At 35.1% G+C, this 21,602-nt stretch overlaps 2 protein-coding genes across 2 annotated transcripts; both read right to left on the bottom strand.

The window, feature by feature from the left end:
• Nucleotides 1-13,359: 13,359 nt before the first annotated feature.
• LOC140828354 (SKP1-like protein 1B) lies at nucleotides 13,360-14,503 on the bottom strand. Its single transcript, XM_073191340.1, has 2 exons — nucleotides 14,155-14,503; nucleotides 13,360-13,669 (listed from the first exon to the last, which is right to left on the bottom strand). The coding sequence occupies exons 1-2, from the start codon at nucleotides 14,461-14,463 to the stop codon at nucleotides 13,496-13,498; spliced, it is 483 nt and encodes a 160-aa protein (XP_073047441.1). The 5' UTR covers nucleotides 14,464-14,503; the 3' UTR covers nucleotides 13,360-13,495.
• An 832-nt stretch (nucleotides 14,504-15,335) lies between these two features.
• Nucleotides 15,336-18,088, bottom strand: LOC140827048 (glycerate dehydrogenase-like). Its single transcript, XM_073189634.1, has 13 exons — nucleotides 17,799-18,088; nucleotides 17,603-17,686; nucleotides 17,338-17,478; nucleotides 17,022-17,143; nucleotides 16,868-16,949; nucleotides 16,714-16,786; nucleotides 16,546-16,637; nucleotides 16,383-16,457; nucleotides 16,117-16,224; nucleotides 15,956-16,033; nucleotides 15,821-15,865; nucleotides 15,622-15,736; nucleotides 15,336-15,537 (listed from the first exon to the last, which is right to left on the bottom strand). The coding sequence occupies exons 1-13, from the start codon at nucleotides 17,919-17,921 to the stop codon at nucleotides 15,515-15,517; spliced, it is 1,161 nt and encodes a 386-aa protein (XP_073045735.1). The 5' UTR covers nucleotides 17,922-18,088; the 3' UTR covers nucleotides 15,336-15,514.
• Between the last annotated feature and the right edge of the window lie 3,514 nt (nucleotides 18,089-21,602).

Below are 21,602 nucleotides of genomic sequence, written 5' to 3'. Positions count from 1 at the left end.
TTGGCTCGTAATTATAACACAATAGAGCTTTTTTTATATAATGGTATTGTAAGGCCCGAGATGTTATTACAGTAATTTGAGATTAATCTGAAATGATTATAGACAGAACGGATTAGCTGGAGAAAAGTAATGCAAAGATTTTAAGTTGATAAAATGAAATTGTGAAGAGGAGGCCGAAGCCTCACCGCACCCGCGGTGTTAACAGGGACCGCCCCCGCGGTGCAGTACCGCACCCGCGGTCTTGACATGTACCGCACCCGCGGTCATGCAATTTCAGAAAAGATAAGATTGTCGAACCATGAGCGCACCCGCGGTCTTACACCTACCGCACCCGCGGTGCGACGTGTTGTGCGAAAAATGGTGACACCTCTTAGCTTGCATGCACGAGTATATATATGCACGAATCCTTCGAAAAAGCATTAGATAATCTGAAAAAGGGTCTGAAGAAGAAAGGAGAAAATCCTTACGCCTTTTTGCGAGAAATCCGTCCGTCTGAATTTGAATCCGACTTCGGTATCGAGTTCCTAGCAACGTAGGCTACAACTGGACGTAAGTTTTACTACGTTTTGACATGCTTTGAAATTATGATATTGTCAGAATTTAATGGAACTCATATATGTTGTTCTTGATATAGTAGACATCATAGAATCGAAGTCAGATTAAGAAACGGACTGAATATGGAATGGTTATGATTTTCGGAGTAGTTTTGGAGTCGAGTTGATATCAGAATTGAGTTATTATTGAGTAGGAGATATTAGAATTAATATCTGATTGATATGGTATGGTTGGGTATATTGATATTATACCGTTATGCCATCGATATTGAATTAAGTTAAGTATTGAGCAGAACAGATTTGATTCGAGTGGTGTATTGATATTATACTCATCGATATTGTTCTTGTCAGACTGAGTATTGACAGGCTTGGAGTTCGAGACTTCGACAGAGTCAGAGTATCAGAAAGAAAGGTATAAATTAATGTTGAGTTGGGATTGCACAACTCGAGTGAGGTTTGACTCGAGTTTCCCTAAATCACATACTTTTACTTATTGCATTGATATTTGCAATTAATCAGACTTATGATTGTAGTTTATTGATTTATAGCTACTGTGTGATAAGATTGATATTTGTAGCTTATTGATTTATAGCTACTGCATGTAATGACTGCTGATTCGCTAGTCATTGCCTGATTTTCTTAGATACTGACTGTATGTATTGATTACTGAGTCGTTGAGTCATAGGCTGATTCGCCTAGTCACCGGCTGATTCGTCGGGTTATTGACTGATTCGTCTTATTATAGGCTGATTCGCCTAGTCACCGGCTGATTCGTTTGGTGATTGACTGATTCGTCTAAACATAAGCTGATTCGCTTAATTACAGGCTGAGTTGTCTGATTATGGGCTGATTCGCCTAATTACTGGCTGATTCGTCAGGTTATTGACTGAGTCGTCAATTCTGCGGCTGATTCGCCCAGACACTGGAGATATTAATTATATCGATGCCGTTTAGGGATTGATTCATTCCTATCGACTGAGATTCGATATAATTACCTATATCCAGACATCGGGATCCCTAGGATAGAGTTGAGTCGAGTCTGAGACGACGCGTCAGTGGAGTCGAGTCTGAGACGACGTGTCGGATGAGTTGAGTCTGATACGATATGTTGATTTACATTGTTTTGCCATTCATGATTACTGAATGCCTGAGATTGATTTATGTTTCTGATGTGATACATGTTATGAATATTTCTTATATGCTTTCGTATATGTTTTTATATGATTGCATTTATATATTGTTTATACTGGGATATTTATATCTCACCGGAGTTATCCGGCTGTTGTCTTGTTTTGTATGTGTGCATGACAACAGGTGGGGCTGGATCAGGGTCAAGAAGAGGATGAGAGATGACGAGTTTAGCGTGGTGATTCCGGACTTGGTTTAGAGATAGGGTTATACACTTGATATTAGTTGTTAAACCCTAGTTGAATAAATATATGTTGTACAGGACTTGTACTTTTATACTGAGATGTATGTTCATGTTTAATATGTAATTTGAGTAAATTACATTACGTTTCCGCTGTGTATTTAAAAAAAAAAAAAAAATTAGACCCTGTTTTATAATTGATTAATTAGTCCCAAACATGATTAAGAACTTGATTAGCGTCCGGGTCCCCACAGGTGTAAGGGTATTTACGAGACCAGATCCAATATCTAGTGACTCGATTTAGGTATCTATGAGGCTAAATCAAGTACTCATTGACTCGAATTATGCACTTTAGGTATCGATTTAGGTATCATATTTTGAATTGCCGATACCATCAACAAAAGTCACTCAACATCAAATGTTTAATATATTTTTTACATCTTCAAATAATGGAATAATGATATTTACGAGGCCAAATCAAGTACATATTGACTATTTATGTACTTCTGATGCCGAATCAAGTACCCGCTGACTCGAATTAAGTATTATAAGTAACAATTTAGATATCTTATTTTAACTTCATGAAGATACCAACAAAACCCACTCAACATCAACTCCGTGATATATTTTTTTACATCCCCAAATAATAGATTAAATATATTTACGGGGCAAAATCAAGTGTCTATTGTCTCGAATTATATATTTATGAAGCCAAATCAAGTACCCACTTACTTAAATTAAGTTATTTGATACTAATTTATGCATCATATTTTGACTTTACAGATGTCACCAACAAAGACACCCAATATTAACTTCGTAATATATTTTTTACATAGCCAAATAATGAAATGGGATATTAACGATGCCAAATCAATTATCTATTAAAATGAATTAGGCAATTTCGAAGTCAAATTGAGTACCCGCTAACTCAATTTAGGTACTTTAACTACCAATTTAGATATATGTTTTTGATTTCACGATACTACCAACAAAAGTCACTCAATTTTTTTTTTTTCAAATCCTCAAATAATAGAATAAACGTATTTAAAAGACCAAATAAAATATCTATTGACTCGAACTAGGTACTTTAAGTATCAATTTGGATATAATATTTTGGGTTCGCGTATGTCACCAACACAAATCACTCAATAACAAGTATGATATCAAATTACGTATTCATTTTTTATTTAATGAATACTAACAAGTATTGTTAACGGATATTAATGATTATTGTACATGAATAGTCCTTAGTATAATGAATCAAAAATAGGTATTGTGAATGAATACTAATAAGGATGATATCAAAAAGTATTAGCATGTTATTTAATGAATACCAACAAGTATTATGAATTAATATTAATGAGTATTATAAATGAATAACTATAAGTATAATGACATAATACTGAATACTGATAAATATAATGAATGATTACCAACAAGTATTATTGATGAATACTAATAAGGATGATATCAAATTAAGTATTCTCTTATTATTTAATGAATACTAATAAATATTTTGAATGAATATCAGTGATTATTATAAATGAATAGTCATAAATATAATGAAAAAATATTGGTAAAAAAATTAATATTTAAAGGACAACATCAAGTATCACCTTGACAAAAATTAGGTACTTTATTTACCAATTTAGGTATCATAATGTTATTTTATGAATTCTAAATAATTCATTCAAGATTATATTCCAAATTTATTTTTTGACAATAAAAATAAATTTTTTTGGTATTTACAAGGTCACATCAAGTATCTTATGAATATAGATATATCATATTGTTATTTCATTAACGCCAAATAAATCATTCAAGATTAAATCCAAAGAGTATTTTTGAAAGTAAAAATAAACAAATTTTGGTATTTAAGAGGCTACATCAAATATCTCGTGACAAAAAATTTTGTGTATTTTTTATATATCAACGGTACTGTGAACAGTACTAATAAATATGATATCAAATTAAATATATTTTTGGTGTTTTATGAATACCAAAATTTTGGATGAATATTAATGAGATAGTGATTGCAAACATTACCTAAAGAAAAAAACTTGTGTGAAACGGTCTCACGGGTTGTATTTGTGAGAAGGATATCTTATTTGGGTCATCCATGAAAAAGTATTACTTTTTATATTAAGAGTATTATTTTTTATTGTGAATATGGGTAGGGTTGACCCATCTCGCAGATTAAGATTTGTGAGACGGTCTCACTTGAGACCCACTTTTACCTAAATATTAGTAGTGAATACTAATAAGGTATTGATTGCAAATATTATCTAATGTGTTTTTCAAAAAATACCAACAGTGATTGAATTTATGGTGATCGCCCGAGATCCAGTACTTTCTTACACATTCGGAGTATTAAAATAGTCAAATCAAATATCTGGATCCCCGAAATAGGTATTTTTTAAGTTAAAATAAATACGTACTCTTATTTCATGATATGTGATGAACTATGTTCTTTTAAAAATTAAATGACATGACTAAGTATCCTAATGTATTTTCAATGAAAAGACCAAAAATGATTGAATTTACGGTGATTGCTCGAAGATCAAGTATTTTTTTAGACACTTGGAGTATACAATTGAAACCCTATAATAGGTACATTATAGCTCAAAATAAATACTCTAAATCTAGGTGATTAACTATATATTTTTTAAAAAAATTATATGACATGAAAAAGTCATCCTAATATTTTTTCATGAAAAGTCCAACAATGATTGAATTTATGGTGATCGTTCGAAGATCGATTATTTTTTAAAATATTTGGATAATTGAATAGTCAAATCAAATATTGAAACCCCAAAATATGTACTTTTTTGTAAGGCCCGAGAATTTGATTACCGTAATCTGAAATGATTTGGGTATAATTACCGTAATCTTAGATTAATCTGGGATGATTTCTTGATTGATTGAAGTGATTATAGACGGAACGGAATGGACCGGGAAAGACGAAAACAGACTCGGAATATAAGTGCGAGGGTGTGCATTTGCGCACATGCGCGGATTGTCCAGAACCTCTCGCGCATATGGGCGAGACAGGGCGCGCATATGCGCGAGGTAGGTGAAATGCCGAGGAAGAACTCCAGAGAGCTCGGCGCATATGCGCGACGTAGATGGCGCACATGCGCGTGAAGGGCAGGAGGTTTGGCGCATATGCGCGAGATTGACGGCGCATATGCGCGAGAAGAAAGAATGCCGGGCCGAACCTTCGGCGCATATGCGCGGTGCTGAGCGCGCATATGCGCCAGTCATGCAGAATGAAAGGGAGCCACTTGGCTTGTTGCATGTTACGTGTATGTATATATATATATATACACAACCGAGATTCTTCAGAAAAAGAGAAAGAAAACAAAGGCTTGAGGAAAGAATTGCTTTCAATTTCAGATTTTGATTTACGATCAATCCGCCGTCCGATTTTGAATCCGACTTCGATACTGAGTTCCTATCGACGTAGGCTACAACTGGACGTAAGTTTTGCTGCGTTTTGATATGTTTTGAAATTATGGTATTGTCAGAATCTGATATGATTCATATATGACGTTCTTGGCATGTTAGACATCGTATAATCGAAACTGGATTAAGGAACAAATACTATATGGAATTGTTATGATTTTCGGAGTAGTTTTGGAGACGATTTGATATCAGAATTGAGTTGTTATTGATTATGAGATGTTGGAATTTATATCCGACTGATATGACATGGCTGGATATATTGAGATTATGCCGTTATGTTATTAAAACAGAATTTGATTGAATTCTGTTTATATCCAGTATGGGTTTGAACGGGTATTGATAGTATACTCCTTGGTATTGTCATTGTCAGATTGAGTATTGACAGGCTTTGAGTTCGAGACTGCGACCGAGTCAGAGTATCAAAAAGAAAGGTATAAATTAATGTTGAGTTGGGATTGCACAAATCGAGTGAGGTTTGACTCGAGTTCCCCCAAATCACATACTTTCATTTATTGCATTGATATTTGCAATTGATGAGACTGATTATTGTAGTCTATTGATTTATAGCCACTGTATGTAATGACTGCTGATTCGCTAGTCATCGATTGATTTGCTTAGATACTGACTGCATGTATTGATTACTGAGTCGTTGAGTCACCGGCTGATTCGCCTAGTCACCGGCTGATTCGTCTGGTTATTGACTGATTCGTCTTATTATAGGCTGATTCGCCAAGTCACGGTCTGATTCGTCTGGTTATTGACTGATTCGTCTAAACTTAAGCTGATTCGCTTAATTACAGGGTGATTCGTTTGGTTATTGGCTGATTCGCCTAATTCTTGACTGATTCGTCAATTCTGCGGCTTATTCGCCCAGACACTGATATATGAATTATATCGATGCCGTTTAGGGATTGATTATGTAGTGCCCAAATTCAGTACAAGTATAACCCGTGCATTTATTTAATTCGTTAAATCATTTATTTTAATTTAAAATGAGTTTAGCCATGCATAATTTATTTAAATGTATTATTTTAATAATGGTCATGTTTATGTGATGCACGTTAAAATTTTTTTTCGAGTTTCATGTTTCAGGCATTCATTCGAAGCGGGATTGAGGAAAAGACCCGGTGACGATTTTGGCAATTTTAAAGATGGTACTTTATTTTAAGTTGAGTTTGGGGGGGTATTTAAAATTAGTATTTTTATGAGATGTTAGTAGTTTGAATCCCAAATTAATTATTTTTGTGAGTTTATGATTTTAGAACTTTTAAAGTCTAGTATGGTGTGTGTTATATTTTAATTAAAGAGTTTTATTTATAAGGTAAAAGAGAGTTAGTGTTTACTTAGTAGATAATTATTTTAATTAAGCAAAAAGTTAGTTTTTTAATTTAATTAAAACACACGCTACACACACAAACACACTTTTACACACAGTAATACACGCCTAAACACACACACACACAAGTTTCATTCTAGTTTTATTATTTTTGAGAGAAAGAAAACTAGGGTTCTTCATTAGCATAGCAGCCGCCCACCCCCTCTTCAAATTCCAGCAAGGTTTTCGTGAATTTTATTGCAAGAAAACGGTGCCACGTTCGTCTCGGATCAACCTCGTTTCTATCTCCGCTTCGGTGACGCCGTTCGGTAACGTTTAAGATTCAAAAGGCACGTATATTCTGTTCTTTCTGCATCGATCTTGTCATATTATGTGTTGTGATATTTTTATGCATAAAAATATATGTGTGACGTTCGTCGTTTGAACAGAAAACGATTCGGATCAGTTTTGAATTAATTTTAGATCAAAAATCACGTTTTTACTGTCTTTTTAAATACTGCGATTTTTCCGTCGGGATTTTGAGAAAACTTTCAACTAGGAAATTGTAGAACTTTTTGATGCCTTCGATTTGATATAAAATTCGAGATTTTTGGATAAAAATTGAGTGAGTTATGGCGTTTTTCGTGGGACTGCTCAAACTGCGTTTTCAGAAAAGTTATGATATTGATGTGTTCTTCAAGTTTAATTGTTGCAGGCTGCGTTGGGGATCGACGGGTGATCGTTGCTGCGTATAGGTATATTATTTATGATGTTGGGATGTTTATTGAAGCATCGTTTCTTGTCGTTAGGTGCTTGGGAGATTGAATGTCGTATAAAACCGTTTTGTGTCAAAAAGTCTTGTTCACGGGTTTTGTTGGGTTGATTGTGATGTATGGTTGTTTTGGGACAGTTGTATAGGCTCGAGTCATTGATTTAGTAGCCTAAGATGAGCTCGTGATGTTGATTATTGGGTTGTACACCGAGTTGAGGGAGTTAAGCACAACAGGTTCAGACTTTTCGTGAGCTTCTAAGTCGCGTAGGTACACGGAGGTTTACACGGACCTTGACACGGGGTCCGTGCCTTTGTTTTCTTCGCAGTGTCAAATTTGCGCACGGACACGGACCCTCACACGGATGCAGGCACGGGGTCCGTGCCTTCCCTTTTCTTCGAGACACCTTTCACCGCACAGACACGGACCTGTCTCCGGATCCCAACACGGGGTCCGTGCCCCTCTTTCTTCCGGGCATTTCCTTTGCAGTAGGTAGACGGACCTGTACACGGACCCGGGGTCGGGGTCCGTGTACTCACGTTGTGAGGGCCCGTTATCCTAATCACGATTTATTAACATGCAATCTTGATTAATCAGTTAACAGCGGAAAAGTGAGTTAAAAATTTACGGTTGGGCCTATAAAAATTTCGGCATGACCTTCCTATATATAGGACATACCAGAAAATCAAATACTCAAAATAAACAACATATGCCCTCAATAAACACAACAGCATACACACGTGCCAGCCAGACACGATCATCACATATACAAACCCAAAATATCATAGAGCCGACAAGGCTCGATAATACCATAATACAATCCTCCAAATATATACATATAATATCTGGGAGACAGCAACACTACGCAATACCTAAACACAACTGAGCCTACTCTCAAGGAGCTCTGGTACTTCCCGAGGCTTCCTCTCGAGCACCTGAGGTCGAACCACCTGTACCACCTGTCATGTCCACACGCAAAAGACACGACAGCCCCCTCTCGGGGGTCAGTAACCCCAGTACGAGACATCAAGAAACCACGATATATGACATAGAAATGCAATGATGCCATGCATGAATGCAATGCATGTATAGGTGCAAGATATCAGGATATCAGGAATCAAAGGATCGATATCAACAATCATAATATATATGCTCGAGCTGGTCCACGACTCAGCGGACCTGTCCACGACTCAGCGGACAGTGTCTGGGGATATGGCTTCACACTTGATGCCAGCAACTACCTAAGCCGGACCGAGTCAAGGTGCCCAAAATCCACAAGACACAATATAATATCATATACAGATCTCAATCGAAATATAACTAGATCTCAATAACAGATAGGCTCAATATGATATGTTCAGTGGTATTGATGTGTCTAACCAAAATAAAATGTGTGTGAACCAAAGAAATATTTTATTTTATTTTGCACATCAATTACCAACTGATAATATGCGAGTCAGCATATAATATCACATAAATCAGCAAATAGCAAATAAATCATACACAGGATCATCAGATGTCTCTGTCAGACATCGTGAAAATAACTGATCTCTACGTATCTCAACTAATTTACCAGTAACTTAAATCCTCAAGAAAGTCCTGGAATTGCCAACTCAGACAAATCACCTGAATATTAATTTAAATGGTCTTATTATCATATTAAAATTCCAGAACCATTTAAATTCACTAAAAATCCAATTTCAACAATTTAGGCATTTTAAATTTCTAAAATTTCAATATTCGACTAAAATGCCTAAAATCAATCATTTCTATTTTATCGTCGCAAAATATTCTTTTTAGCTTTAAATGACGCTAAACTAATATTTAAACGACTACGATAAATTCTAGGTTCACCAGATTATACCTCCAACTCGCGCAATTCCGGAACCTACAACAATAACCCAATAATTAATTAATAATGATACAATATTTGAGTCGAAATTAAATTAAATCCACATAGGCAACGATTCGCACCGATACAACTTGTACTTCCAATAACAGTGGCTAAAATCGAGCCTAAACCGAAGCTCACCGGCAACAGGCGGCAAACTCACCGGAGAAGATGACCGGAATCACGTAAAAAAAACGAAGCCGACGGGTCGTTCTCGAAAATTTACAAAAGTAGTATCAAAAGAAAGCTTATGACATAAGGAACAAAACGCCTCAATCAATTTTTACTTTTGAGCGGCGGAACACGGCGATTAAGCGATGAAGCCGGCGGCGTTTTCCGACGGGTTTTTCAGAATCTCGATTTTTCCTATCCAAAGTGGTATCAACGGAAAGCTTACGTCGAGAGCTTTCCAACCGTATATTTACTTGAATTTTTCGACGCCCGGTGCGGCTACAATCGGCGGTCAAAGCGAACGGAAATTGAAATGGAAATAAGAACAGAAGCTACGGGAATTTGGAGAGGATTCGTGTGTGTTTATACGTGTAGTGTGTGAGAGAGATTATTAATATATATATATATATATATATATATATATATATATATATATATATATATATATATATTATGTATGTTTATCCTTTAATCTTTTCGAGGTTCGAAATTTGACACGGTCTATTTTATTTCAACTCTTGTGTGCTATAAAATTTAAATATGCATAAACGCACAATTTAATTATTTGGCTTAATTATTTTAAATTGAGTAATTTAAAATAATTAATCTTAATTATCGCCAAATAACATATAATTAAATCGGGTCATTACACACGTTTTCGGGAAAAATAATATTGCTGCTTTTAAGATTGATGTCCTGGTTTAGTGCAAGGGTTATCAAGGTCATGTCATGGGAAATTATAGAATGTCCTAAGTAATGATTGAACTCGAGAGTAAATATGATTTCTACGTCTAAGTTATGCAAGTTAAGTATGCAAATTCAAGCTAGTATGTACAGCAACGACGATCCCAGTCGAAGTCCAACGAATCCCTCAACGCCAAGTAAGTATGTATGACGTGCAAGAAAATATTTTAAGTTTTGAGGTATGCTAAATGTCTTGTGACCAAATTATGTTAGGATTGGAAAGCGTTAAATTATGAACGGGGACCAATCCGCCCGTTAAATTATGAACGGGTTAGATCGTGGTTGGGAAGCGTTAAATTATGAACGGGGACCAACCAGCCCGTTAAATTACGAACGGGGATCTTATGTATGCGGCAGTGGATACGTCTCTGTCAGTCCAGTACTGTGGTATAGTCTGATCAGGCTCATTTATGTTACGGGTCACTTGCTTTGAAACATCCTCTATGCAAAATGATGAAGTTATGTATGTTCAAGTATGCAGTATGTTATGAAAGTTTATGTTGATGGCACGTCTAGCTATGTACGTACGTATGTTTAAGTTTATTATGCAAGCTCAAGTTTCAAGTTATGTATGTCCTATTTTTAAGTTGCATGCGATTTTATTATGTAGTACTCGTTATCCCAGTTTATACGTGTTGAGTCTTTAGACTCACTAGACTTGATCGATGCAGGTGACTATGTGGAGGAGACAGGAGGTGATGACCAAGGGGCAGGCTTGGGCTGAGTGGCAGGCTAGACCCGAGGACCGCAAAGTTTACGTTTTATGCAAAGTTTAAAAATACTCTACGTTTTTAAGCACCTGGATGCGAAATATTTTGAGACAGTTCTTTTAACAAAATTTTATTGGTGACGGATGATTGTGAGATTATTTTATGAATGTTGAGTGACGACCGTATGAATGTTTACAATTAAGAAAATTTTTAATTATTCCGCAAATTTTAAGTATGAAAAGTACGGTTCGTTACAGTTGGTATCAGAGCCAGGTTCTTGTAAAGGGTTATGCCTACTGCCAGTCGCAAGAAGCTCACGAAGTCACACCTCAAGTCTGTAAGTTTAAAGTTTTGCATTTTGTTATGTAGTGAGCATCAAGTTATGATTTCAGTATGTGCATGTTTTAAGTTTGATTTACATGCATCATAAAATATTGATACATGTTATGAATATTTCTTATATGCTTTCGTATATGCTTTTATATGATTGTATGTATACATTGTTTATACTGGGATATTTATATCTCACCGGAGTTATCCGGCTGTTGTCTTGTTTTGTATGTGTGCATGGCAACAGGTGGGGCTGGATCAGGGTCAAGAAGAGAATGAGAGAAGATAGATAGCGTGGAGATCCGGGCCTTGAAGCAACTTAGGATTCAGCGTTGATATATAGTTGAACCTAGTTGAATTCTTGTAGATAACACAAGATTTGTATGTTCATGTTTAATATGTAATTTGAGTAAATTACATTACGTTTCCGCTTTGTATTTTAAAAAAAAAATTAGACTCTGTTTTTATAATTGATTAATTAGTCATAATGATGATTAAGATCATGATTAGCGTCCGGGTCCCCACATTTTTAGGTCAAAATATGTACTTATTCCTTATTTCATGACAAAGGATGAACTATGTTTTTTTTATTCTAAAATAAATGACATGAATAAGACATCTTACTGCATTTTCAATGAAAAGATCAACAATGATTGAATTTATGACAATCCTCGAAGATCCAGTATTTTTTTACTCATTTGAAGTATTCAAATATCCAAATCAAGTATCTGGAACTCCAAAATATGTATTTTATGAGTTAAATAAGTATTTACTCTTATTCCATTGTAAATAACAAAAACGGCAAAAATATAAACTTGAATTTGTGGGGAGTTAAAAACTAAAATTATGGCATTGTCAGGTACTGATTTATAAAAAAAATCATAACTAGGTATTGAATCTTAATTTAAAGATAAGAAAAAGTATTTTATTCAAATTTATTCGTTCAAATTTATGTATTATTTAATTTTTATTATAATTTTGCAAATTATTTAGTTTTTCTATAATATTATTTACACAAACCCAGTTCCCACGGGTTAAACGATTACTTTTAGTTGTACATTAGGTAAACATCGAATTTAATGTAGTGATCTGCAGATCTCATTGACACAATAAATTATGCTAGATAAAGCTCTTTGCTCGTGATTATTTAGTTTCGAACGTGAAGTAAATACGATTAATCAGTAATTTATTAATATATAAAGGTAGGGATGTTCTGGTAACAAAACATATAAATTTTAAGTTTTATATTAAAAAAAAATTTGTAGATAGGTTTTTTAAAGATAAAATGCGCACTTATAAAAAAAAATTCAATATATAAATTATCGTAAAAGGCTCTTTCAGACGGTGGATTGGGATTGAAGGGAAGCCACTACTTGGTCGTTCTTTCATTCTCCCCAAGCACAGATTTACTCTTTGGCTCACGGCCCATGCGAAACTCCTCACTGGAGATCGTTTACCCTTTGCCAATGACAAATCGTGTGTGTTGTGCAATATTCAGCATGAATCGGTTCAACACCTGTTCTTCAAATGCGGCTTCTCGGCAGCTATTTGGAACGAGGTTCGTAATTGGTTGGATATGCGGAAAATTATGGGATCACCCCATCTGCTATTTTGAAGGCATTCAGATCTAACTACAGAGGGAACTCGACGTTGTCTCGGATGAGGATTACTGCCCTTGCGTCTACGATTTACTACATTTGGAACGGTAGGAACAAGATGATGTTTGATGAAGTCAAGCCGCAAATTGAAGATATTGTCTGTAGGGTTAAGATTACCGTTTTTCGCTGTATTCCTTGTTCTATTGATGTATCTAAGATGGTGACGTACTCGTAGTTTATTTCTAGTAACTTCTTCTGGGTCCCATTTGGGATGCCTTGTACTCCAAATTTTTACCCAATTTTAATGAGAATGTTCATTTTTTTAAAAAAAAAAACAAGTGTAGGAACTTGGACGTGTATCGACTTGAGTATCCAAAGTTTCGAACTAGTGGATAGAAATTGTTTGAAGTTATCGGAGCGATGAGACTGACTAATCAAATATTTCTTAAGAAAGCAGAATCAACAATTCGACTAAGAATAAAAGAAAAGACAAACAACATAATCCCATGTGTATTTACTTGAATCTATTATAAAGAGATAGGAATATCAATTAAGAAGCAAAGATTATCAAGCACAAGTCACTCGAATGCCCATGCGTTTTCCCTGCGAACTTCTTCTTCTTCCTCAGGGGTGTAGTCGTTTTTTATGTTGAACTGCTTGCGGATTTGCTCCGGGGTCTTCCCTTTGATCATGTCGGCAACAGTTTGGCATGTCAGATCAAGCAAGCCCTTGATATTCAAGTAGTTCGCAGCCTGATGATCAAAATAAATAAAAATGATTGAAATAAGTACCAAAACATTCCGGCAATACCAACCTCAGGAGCAACACAACATGCCTACTTAATGAATTGAAAACAACGTATGTCACAAAAACTTTCCATGTGAGAAGACAAAACTTGTGAAAGAATAATCTATATTGTTTTCACGAAAATACTTTAATGTTTTTCATATAATTTTCTCAAAACTAGAATATCTAATTTATTTTAAAAAAATTCAAAAATTCATATATTATCTCTAAAAATAAGATATTTAATATAATTACATTATCTTTATCCAAATAAATCCATGTTAAAGATACGATCACAATCGTAAATTAAGAAAAATAGTTGGATGACAAAAGATGATGAACATAAACATAAGGAAAAAAAAAACAAGGGGCGAGGTTTGAAAACAGCAGAATTGTATAATCAATCACAGAGAGAGAGAGAGAGAGGGAGAGAGAGGGAGATTGGAATAACCAATATGAGATCAAACAGCGTGTCCTGATCAACACGCACAAATTCGGTATCGAACTGGTTGAGTTCACTATCGGCCATCATCCCGAGGACATCAGTGTCGGCCTTGGGAGGAGTTTGCGCGTGGCGCCTGCAGTACTCGATCACCTTGGCCAATATATTGGAGGCGACGTTGGGCAGGGGGATGACGGAATCGGCACAGTCATCTTCGACCATATGTCGTATGGTTTGCGATTCCATGGCCACCAACTCCTCCACCTCGAACATATCCCCCTCCGAACTCTTCATCTTGATCATCTTCTTGGAAGACATTATTTTTTGGAATTTCTAAACGTTTAATCCCAACAGAAAGAATAATCATAAATGGGAGCTTTTGTGCATGTGTTGTCCTATTTATACGCGGAACTTTCCGCCTTTCTTGTTTCAATAGGAAACTTTTTTTAAACAATTCAAAATATTTTATAATTATAAAATTAAAATTGAAATTGTTGATTTTATTACTTTTTTTTAGATTAGATTAGGAAACAATCTCTAATAAAATATCTATACCGTATTAAATATGGCTGCGAGAACTTTTCTATTTTTGCACGCACTTGCTTGCTTACCAAGATATCGTTTGAAAACTAATTTTCTATAATCTTGAGAGATATATTTCCTTTTGGATTGTAATATTTTAATTATGAAATCATAAATAATCAGACTCTTATTTATTTATTTATGTGAAAACCCGCTGCCTTACTCTTTGGAGTAGGTCTCTTATGAGACGGTTTCACGAATCTTATCTGTGAGACGGGTCAACCCTACCGATATTCACCATAAAAAGTAATACTCTTAGCGTAAAAAATAATATTTTTTCATGGATGATCCAAATAAGATATACATCTCACAAAATACGACCTGTGAGATTTTTGTCTACTCTTTGATGCATATTTGGTGAACCCCATATTAATGTACGTTTTACATGTACAATATGGATTATATTTTTAAAAATATATTTCTAATCATAAAATATAGATAAAATTTGAAAAATAAACTCGTTGTTGAAGTGAATATCTTAGTCCTTGATCCTGAATTTGGATTCATCTTTCCAACCTCAAATTTTTTAAAATATTCCTTATCTTTAAGTTTTGATATTATTGTCTACAATATAATTACATAACGAATAATCTATATTAATGAGACGGTACCATAAAAAGTAATCTTTTTATCATAAAATAATAATAATTTTTCGTTCGTCTACTAAAATTCATCCGTAAAACAGTGTCACCAAAGTTTTTCGTAGGATAAAAAAACTTGGAGTTTCCTCCATGTTCATGTGCTTTGTATAAGATACATAGTATTCTTGCAGGCTGCATATCATTGTTTAGAGCTTCGAAATCCGTAAACCTGCGACCAGTTAACGAAACCACGATTAGGGGAAGAAAGAACATCAAGAAATCTATTGTGCTGCCTTGAACGGCAGATATTTACCCAAAGCTTTTGAATTGACAATGCTCGGGCATGCAGCAGGCGGAGGTGATTTCTCGTCAAGAAACGCCTCCACGCTGTTGGGATTAGACCAAACTGGATATCCTTTTATTTTTCCCTGTAATGCAAACCATGACAAGATTGCCAAATAAAATTGTAGGCCTTAATAATGGCTATGTAGTTTTATTTATGTATTGGGTACCAGAACGTTTAGAGCAGCCAGTGTAGCCATTCCCTCGCGAGTCCACTGCGTCGTAAGAGCAGAAATTTAAGTGTTCGTGGACGTACGTGATTTTTAAATGGTTTCAGGAGGGGAAGAAAGCAAATATAATGTTACTTTGGAAGCAGAGGCTATGTGAGGAACAATAACTGCATTCTTCATTTCTGCTAGCCCGGGTTTCATGTATGGCTCATCCTATCGATCATTTTTTCGTAGATTAGTCGTTTTAGTACAGTGCTTTAAGGTCTCGGAAGATGGAGGAATAAATATTCAATCACCTCAAACACATCGAGACCAACTCGAAACATAGGATTTGCTTTCAGATGCTCGACCAGAGCTACCTCATCTATAACAGGCCCCCTGCTGCAGTTTATTAATATCGCTTCCTACATTGGGATTTGCATGAGTAGAGGAAGCTATATATAGAAATCGTGGCGAATGAAAAGGCAATCAAATTTCATGTAAAGTGTGTCGTGCCCCACGAAACTTCTATGTTCACCGCAGGCTATGGTATTTTATCGGTTCAGAACATATCTTACATTACCTTCTTCATCTTTGAAAGTCTTTCTTTATTGACTAAATGGTAAGTTGTTTTATCAAGGATTGGATGCAGGCTTATCTGCAAAATGTTGAATCACAGAAAATGAACAATCAAAGGGCCAGTGATAAGTTGCACAGGAATCAAAGTTTTACAGGAGGAAGCTTACCAAATCAGCCTCTCGAAGAACCTCATCCATCGAAGTGGCCCTTCTCCAAGTTACAGGCTCTTCGCCATTGGCTTTCAAGAACTGCCCATAAGCTGCAGTTTCAAGGTAAATAAATATCTGATAATGAATAGGACTGTAACTGCATCAGTAGTATTGATGAGCGCGTGCCTGTGATGAACTTTTCAAGACGAGTGGCTTGGTAGAGGTCATAGTAAATCAAGTTCATTTTAAACCCTTCAACCTATAACAGATCATCAGTTTGAAGCAATACCCACAGCATTTCAGATTTGTTACATGACCTACAAGAGTTATATATAATTACCATCATTCTAGCATAAGCAGATCCAATGCGACCTGCTCCAATAACTCCAACTGTCTGTCCTTTGAGTAAATTTCCTACAAATCTTTAACCAAAAATGGCAAAATTATGTTGCTGCATTGGCCAAGAAGCATTAAAAGTTTATTAAATATCATACAGATGAGGAAGCCATCCATCGTATAATCCTGCCCTCATGAACTCATCTGCTTCAACAATTCTTCTTGCAGCAGCTAATGAAAGTGAAGCAGCTAACTCAGCTGTAGTCTCTGTCAGTACTCCCTAAGCAACACGGCCAGCGTCAAAATCAAGAATATTTCGAATACCCGTCTGTATTTTCTCACGAAAGAACAAATTTTCGATCATGCCGAATGAAATGCTCACACAGGAAGTCACACATTCAAAACAATCGTTCTTCCACGTTTATATCTCTATATGAAGTCAAGGTATACACAACCAAAAGTAAATAAACTTACAGGTGTATTTCCAACAGCAACACCATATTTAGTAGCAGAATTTACATCAACATTGTTGTACCCCACAGCCATGTTGCTAAATGCTTTTCCTCCTGCTCTGCTCAATGCAGAAAATAGTGTCTCCGCCCAGTCCTCAGTTAACTGTAAAAAAACACTCATAAAAATGGACTAAATCAAACACAACCACCGGAAAACATGAAAGTTTTGGCTCCCAAAATCCGTTAATTCATACAGAGCAAAGAAAAGGCTACATGTGTGTATCAACCTGCCCAATGACTCCATCACATTTGTCACCGATCAAAGCAAGGATGTCTTCAACAGACAATATAGTTTTCTTCTCTGTGCATATCTGTGTCACATAGAGTTCAGAAAATACAAGAATCAAAACAAAAATCAATACGAAAGATTCCGGAAAAACAAAGTCCGAATGAATGGTTATGGTTCTCAGCAAAGAAAATTACTTCAAGCCGACAATCTTGTTCTATCAAGAGATTGATCCATCGGGTTCCGGGCATGGGTTTGGTGCTGATAACTCTGTATTTTCCATTCGGATTGTGGACTTCAACTTGCAGAGGCTTTGCCATTTGTTTGAAGATAAATTTCACACTAGGAGTGTTTGCTTGTAGTGTTCAATGTTTATCAGTTATCTCATCGTGTATCATTGGAGGTGGCAAAATTTTAAACAATTCTTGATTTGCTACGGCGGGGTGCATCGTAGCAGTCACTCCACACACAATCAAGAATGAGTCGAAGGTATACAATTTTGATTTTATTGGTTGAGGTACACTTGGTGAAGGTAAGTGGCGCAACACTAGATTATTATTGAATCGCGAAGAGTATTTGGACCTCTCGTTTGGCAACAGATAATACAACTATCGGGTGGCCGTAGAGGAATGGGGAGCTATCTTCTTGTTAAATGACAAATTTAGCACTCAGAGCTCTTAAAGCTTCGGAAGTTCTATTCTACCCTGAACTTGCTTGCATATTAACTCATACATGTACATTTCTGCACGGTGATTTTTCAATTTTTTGAAGACATTTTTACGCTAATTTTTTCGTCTAATATCATTTATTTTCGTGTTCACAAATCACAATGACAAAAACTTGTGTGAGACGGTCTCACATGTCGTATTTTGTGAGACATATCTCTTATTTAAGTCATTCATGAAAAAGTATTACTTGTTATGCTAAGAATATTACTTTTTATTGTGAATATCAGTAGGATTAACCTGTCTTACAGATAAAAATTTGTGAGACCGTCTCACAAGATACATGTTCAATCACAGTACACCGTCAAACCATATCTTTTGCAAACACTCAAATAAATATTTTTTTATATTTTATTAAAAAATAGTTTTATAATAGATACTTTATTAACCAAACATTCTACTTTAAAATAAATTCAATTTTTTATTTTCATTTTCAAACACTAATTATTTTTTTATTTTTCTCACTTCTCTAAAATATATAATCTCTTCAAATACTTGTTTTAAAATACATGCTCATGACGGGAGGTATGAGAGATTCCACCTCAGGCCCAAGCAGATGAGGCTCACATAGGTAGGATCTCATCTACCGGCTAATGTAGATTTTTTGAGTTATCATCGGCCAATTAGCCTATGTTTCCTGCCTTTTTTTTTAAAAAAAAAAAATCACAATTGCAATTGTGAGAAAAGCCATGAATTGAGGGATAAAGTAACATAATTATTATTTTTTTCCATATATAAATTCGTCTTTCATTACTGAAAAATCCACACGAAAAAAAATCTAAGAACCTCTGATTTTATTCGAACAACTTTTTCTCCAAAGGTCTGTCTAAATCGAAGAACATTTTGGAGCATAAATTGTGAGTGAACTTATGCTTTAAAGTATATGTATGTATTTGAAAACAGGATTGTCATTCAATTTGATACATGATTTGTTTGTATACTCGTTATAATTAAAAACATGTTTGAAATTATTTGAAGACGCCGCTGAGATTTTCATTTTGAAATGGTAAAAGAATTTTTGTCCATTGATATTTGATTTGTAATGACCTTTATCGGGTAAGATATAATAATTGATAACATGAGATCGTCCATTAAAAGATTAAAAATTAGTGACTAACATAATTTTGTTCATATTTGATTTTGACATGTTATTCCTCGACTCGTATAAATATATGTATTGCTATTTATTAATATCGATTGAGCGTCATTTAGTGAGTATTTATCAAAATACTCACTCATTACTCTCCATCCCTAGATAATACCGAAGATAAATTTGACGATGAGGAACAAAAGATGTTTTGGGGATGATGATAAGTATCGAAGTTCTATTTTAATGTATTGATTTAGATTATAATCCAGTTCCGCTCTTTTTGTATTTGGTTTCGTATCATTATTAAGATAATGTCTATGTTTTTAATGAAAAATATTGTTTTGATTGTACATCGAGTCTTGTTGTTTTATAATTGTACGATTGTGAAACAACACCAGATCTCGACTCACCTCGGTCTTGAGACGTGATATTTAAGTAGTATCAGAGCCCACATGATCATAATCTGGTTGGCATAACATCATTTACATAATTTGATTGGAGAAAATTTAAAAGAAGTAAATAAGAAATTTTTGTGTCAAATATAGAATATATGGCGTCTCCGCGCTATCCTTAGGCACAAGGCAAAAACTTGTGTGAGACAGTCTCACGGGTCGTATTTGTAAGACATCTGTTATTTGGGTCATCCATGAAAATGTATTATTTTGTATGCTAAGAGTATTACTTTTTATTGTGAATATGAGTAGGGTTGACCCGTTCATTGTGCCAGACAGTAGGTTCCGTACACACGTCCGTAATTTCCACTCCCCCGCGCTTTGGCTTTTGCCAATTTTTCATACATTTTGTAAAATCCATAACTTTTATGTAGGAAACTCGGAATTCGATTCCGAAAAATGTTCCGGAAACCTCTTGTCGTAAACTTTTTCACATAAATCAAATTTTCAAATTTTACATTTTTGGAAATTTCTCGGAAAATAGCATTTAGCCTATTACTTTGCTAAAATTATCTTTTCGATTATTGTTATCGTCATCTTGAGATATTTTGAGCATTTTTTTATCATTTCAGAAAATGACTCTCTTTCAACCTCGTGCTCGTGCTTAAGCCGCAATCCGTATGAAGGAACTCGCCCTCAAAAATCAAGACAAATTGATCAAACGCTCAAGGTCTAGGCTAGTCGAAGGTCCATGTTAGAAAGAGATGATGGTCGCAGCCAAGGCCGAAGTAGAAGAGCGACTGAATAAGATTTTTCATCAGTTGGAACTGGTTAGGGGTTATAATCGTTACCTACGAGATGACATTGACATTGGTTCTCATCAAGAGAAGGAACTTCGTGGCGATATCGAGCACTACATCGCTTAATGAAAAGAACATGAAGATGTTAGAAGCTATGCAGGGTGACATGATAAAACTCTCTTAGGTAAAATGTCACTTGACCAAAAGAACCGACCACCTTCTGATTGAGAGGCAACTGACTTTGACAAAGAATGGGCTGTACCGCTAGCAAGTTAAGACAAAAACATTAAAATAATACATCGATTTTTTTAATAATCAGGCAAATCCTTCAGATGCTCCTACATCTCCACTCTTTTACGTCCTACTTCTTGTCTTCTTTGTAAAATTCTTGACTGCTCTTTTCGAAAATGCTCGCGCAGACGAGATCTTGAATAGAGCTCAAATCTATCAACATCGATTAGTGTTCTAAAAACGTTAGAAGATAAGCCAGAGGCCACCCACAACCTAACGCTTAGCCGACTAGGCGGTTTTTAGTCTATTTTCTCCGATATTTCTTCTACTCGAATTCAAACTCAAAATCCATTATATTATATATATTCATTGTCTCATCTTATACAAATTTTATTTTGTGAATTTATCTTACAGTTTCAATTTTTTCTCATTATCTTTATCTCCACCATCAACAATACATTATTTTGTCGTAATTGTTTCACCGGTATTTTTTATTTTTTAAAATATGGAATCCGATTTTAAAAAATATTATAAATCATCCTAGACGATTTCCGACACTCCTAGGCGCCTGATTTTTGCGGCCACTCCCAAAAGTATTGCCTTTGTAAAAATCGGAGCAATGAGTAACTACGCATCGCTTAAGCAATCCTAAGCGACGCCTTGTAGAACATTGACATTAGTTATTCCATGACATATTTCTACAATGATGAGATAATGTTGTAGAAATTATGTAAAAATATAAATTTTTTATTATATTCAACAA

Source organism: Primulina eburnea, chromosome 3 (genome assembly GCF_022965805.1).
Source record: "Primulina eburnea isolate SZY01 chromosome 3, ASM2296580v1, whole genome shotgun sequence".
NCBI classification, from domain to species: Eukaryota; Viridiplantae; Streptophyta; class Magnoliopsida; order Lamiales; family Gesneriaceae; genus Primulina; species Primulina eburnea.
Note: the sequence above shows the minus strand (reverse complement) of the source record. Positions and strands in the feature narration are given on the sequence as shown.